Source organism: Atta colombica, unplaced genomic scaffold (assembly GCF_001594045.1).
Source record: "Atta colombica isolate Treedump-2 unplaced genomic scaffold, Acol1.0 scaffold243, whole genome shotgun sequence".
NCBI classification, from domain to species: Eukaryota; Metazoa; Arthropoda; class Insecta; order Hymenoptera; family Formicidae; genus Atta; species Atta colombica.
The window spans coordinates 40245-43707 of NW_017259342.1; the positions used below are offsets into that span (position 1 = coordinate 40245).

Below are 3463 nucleotides of genomic sequence, written 5' to 3' on the forward strand. Positions count from 1 at the left end.
AATATTTATAATTATTACATTAAAAATATTTATAAATATTAGTAAAAAGTAAATAAGAGTTGTTTTTAATTTATTTTAGTCTTTATATATTCTAACGTGTAATCTTTTCGATCTAATAATTTCGGTTGATTATTATCGCATAAACGAGCACATATTAATTTTCCATTGTTATTACTAAGATTATCTACGCAAAATATAACTTCCTGATTAATTAATTATGTATTTCTTAGATCGTTTTTATTATTTGCGAGCGGATACTACAACTCTGCGATTGTCAGGAAGATAATTCGGCTTCTGAGATTGCATATACGATTTCCAACGTGCCTTTTACTCAAAAATTCATTTGTCACGTCTTGGAGAAATTTCGTGACAAGGGTAATATGCGACACTCCTATTCATGGGCGGAATCCCTTACGGATTCCTATGAATATTCAAGTGAGAGAAGTATTATATGCAATTTAATAATTGAGCAATTTATGAAATTAACTTTCGCCCATTCCAGAGATTATTCAATTAAGTAATTGAATTGTTTGTGGAATGTTTTACTTTCGATTAATATCATCATATTGTACAGTTATAAATATATTTTTTGTTTAAATACTTTAAAAATAAAGTAAAATTGATCCTTTTCGAACATATTTCTTAATTTTATTGATTAATTTATTTATTCTTGATTTATGTAACATATCTTGGAAAGCAAGGATTAGTATTAAAATATTTATGAATGCTACTATTTATATTATATATTATATATTATTTATATATTATATATTTTAGCTTCCACAAAAGCGTGCAGTAGTAGTCAAGGTTCGTCCCGAGATACCTGTGATGATATAGGAAGATTGAGTGACGTATTTTGTATATCACCAGATACTCCTTCCTGTGACTCTACATTTCCAGGTATTAACAAATTTTAATGTGGCTTTTTCGATGATATCATCGATATCTATTTCGATGATATCTCGCTATGAAAGTAATGTGCACATCTTACAATAGACCTTACTGTGACAGGTCTGGACGACAGTTGCGTGGATGATGTCTTAGGCGATGGCATTCATGATCAGGATCTGCTTGATAACGACTGTTACAAAGAGATTCAGTCGCACATGGATTTGAAAAGCGTCTCCCGTAATGATTATGAAAGAGTGACGGCCGAAGAAGCTATCAAAGCGCTCATCAGAGATAGTGTTTCACTTCCTAATCCTATAAAGAAACGTTTGCAGAATTATCAGGTATATTTTATCAATAAAAAATTTAGACACTTTACTATTTTCAGCGTGTACATTAATTATTACATATATACAAATCATTCATTCAGTTACTTCAAACGTATACAATTGCTTGAATGCTTACAGTTGGCTGTAGAATCATAAATAACGAATAGTATGAGCTATATGCTTACTGACAGAATGAATCAATTTGGCATACAACGCGAATGTATTATGTGTGTAATATGAATGTATAATTCTATTTTTAAAACTGCAATCAAATTGCAATTATTATGATTAATCCTAGTTATGTTAAAGACATAATTTTTATGTCTTTAAGTCACACACACACACACACATACGCGCGCGCGCGCGCGCACACACACACATTACCGTACACTTGCAGAAGTTATAGCAATCTAAATCGAATATATGTTGAATTAAGAAATAATAACTAAAATTTTAAAAGAAAAATAGAAATGTTTTTATCTTGGTTTGCAAAATAATAGCATAAAGCAATTAAATTGTTTAAAAAATGTAACATAATAATATTCAATTATAGAAAATTATATAAATACTAACTATAAATAATAACGTATAGTAATAAGGTATAGTAATAATAACATAAATAATAACATATAGTAATAATTTGTCTGATATTTTATTTAATAATCTGTTCATAATGCATTGTTACAAACAATAATGTTAAGTTAATAGTAAGAAAATGAAAAATATATTTTCAGAGTGACTTAAATCATCGATGTACTGCTTGGCAGCGATTAGAATTGGAAACTAATTTAGAGTTATTATCAGCATTATTGTTCGAATGGTTGGAAAATCTGAAGCATCCTCTTCTTGATGTTGACAGCCTTAGTTTCATTGTCGTGTGGAGTTCAAAGCCGCAGCGATGCCTTGAAAAACTATCTGTTTGTACAAGATACTTATTAGAATATCTTTTGCGGTTCATTACTCGCTTAAGACCTGTGACAGCTGAAAGCCAGAGTTTAATTACCAAAAGGCTAATGGCGGCACTGACGCAGCAAACAATTTGGATCAAAAATTATTTTCATCCCTCACGTATGTGAATTTTTTAATTGTTGACAATTTTTAAGTAACAATTATTTTATTAGCTAATATACTATTGTATATAATACAATAAGTGTCACATTATGCAAAATTATGTAATCAGAATAATAATCTTTAAAATAGTCCCCAAAAATAATATTTGCTTAAAGATGTTTAGAGACACGTGGTATAATTGTATCCTATCCATCAGTTCTATACCTTATTTGCGTCATATCACAATCCCCAGAAATATCGATTTGTCCAACACAGTCCGCTTTTATCCTATTTATATTTCAATATCGATAATCTTTATGTCGATACTATAAGGAACACAGACTCATAGACACTAACTTTTGTTGTTCTGTTCGCTTTCTATTAAACAAATTAATACTAATATAGAAATAAATAGCTTTTTGACATTGTTAAAACTTGGATTTCAGATAAACATTTCCAGAAATTGCGACGCGGTACCGCTGGTAAGCTCAATGAATTCTTCATTCGCCTGATGAATTTGATAGAAGAAGTTAACACTCAAGGATTAGACAAGCCTCCATGGACATCGAAATGGGAATTATTATCTAATCACTTGCGGGATATAGATAGTCAGAAAAATAATGGATGATTGTAATAAATTTACAGTTTAGCATTCCGACGAATTTTTTTCTATTTGCCAACAATATAGATAAATTTCTATAATTTATTTTTCACTAGGTAGAAACAAACAAATAATTTATAAATTATGCGAATCATTCGCAATCATTATATTAACGATTTTCTTACTATAGCAGCTCTTGAAAAATGTCTAGTCTGTAATAGCAGCTGCAGGTAATCGTCTAAGCAAGATTTAACTCACTAATGCCCATTTCCACCAATGTAGATTAACTTTAATCTCGGTTCAACTTACTCTTCGTCTTTTTCTAATCTTTAGAACAAGAAAAAAAACGAGGAATAAGTTGAACCGAGATTAAAGTTAATGTACATTGGAAATGGGCATAAGAAGTTAAAAGATGAGTTTTATATAACACTATAAAATAGAATATCTTTGTTATTGTACATTATATTAAGACTCCTGTTCACTTACTATCACTATTTCAAATCGTGACGTCAAAAGCAAGAAGAATATACAATGAAGGTACCTATATATATATATATATATAATACATTAGGTGTGAGAGAAAGTTCGTGGCGTT

At 29.6% G+C, this 3463-nt stretch overlaps 1 protein-coding gene across 1 annotated transcript in view; it reads left to right on the top strand.

Annotated features, from left to right (window-relative positions):
• LOC108688868 (protein tyrosine phosphatase domain-containing protein 1-like) overlaps positions 1–2895 on the top strand; it is a 19188-nt gene extending 16293 nt beyond the window's left edge. Inside the window, exons 9-13 of the mRNA XM_018195394.1 lie at positions 231–435; positions 778–900; positions 1012–1232; positions 1952–2285; positions 2714–2895. Of these exons, the coding sequence (XP_018050883.1) occupies positions 231–435; positions 778–900; positions 1012–1232; positions 1952–2285; positions 2714–2895 (1065 nt within the window). The remainder of the gene's footprint in view (positions 1–230; positions 436–777; positions 901–1011; positions 1233–1951; positions 2286–2713) is intronic.
• Positions 2896–3463: the final 568 nt, after the last annotated feature.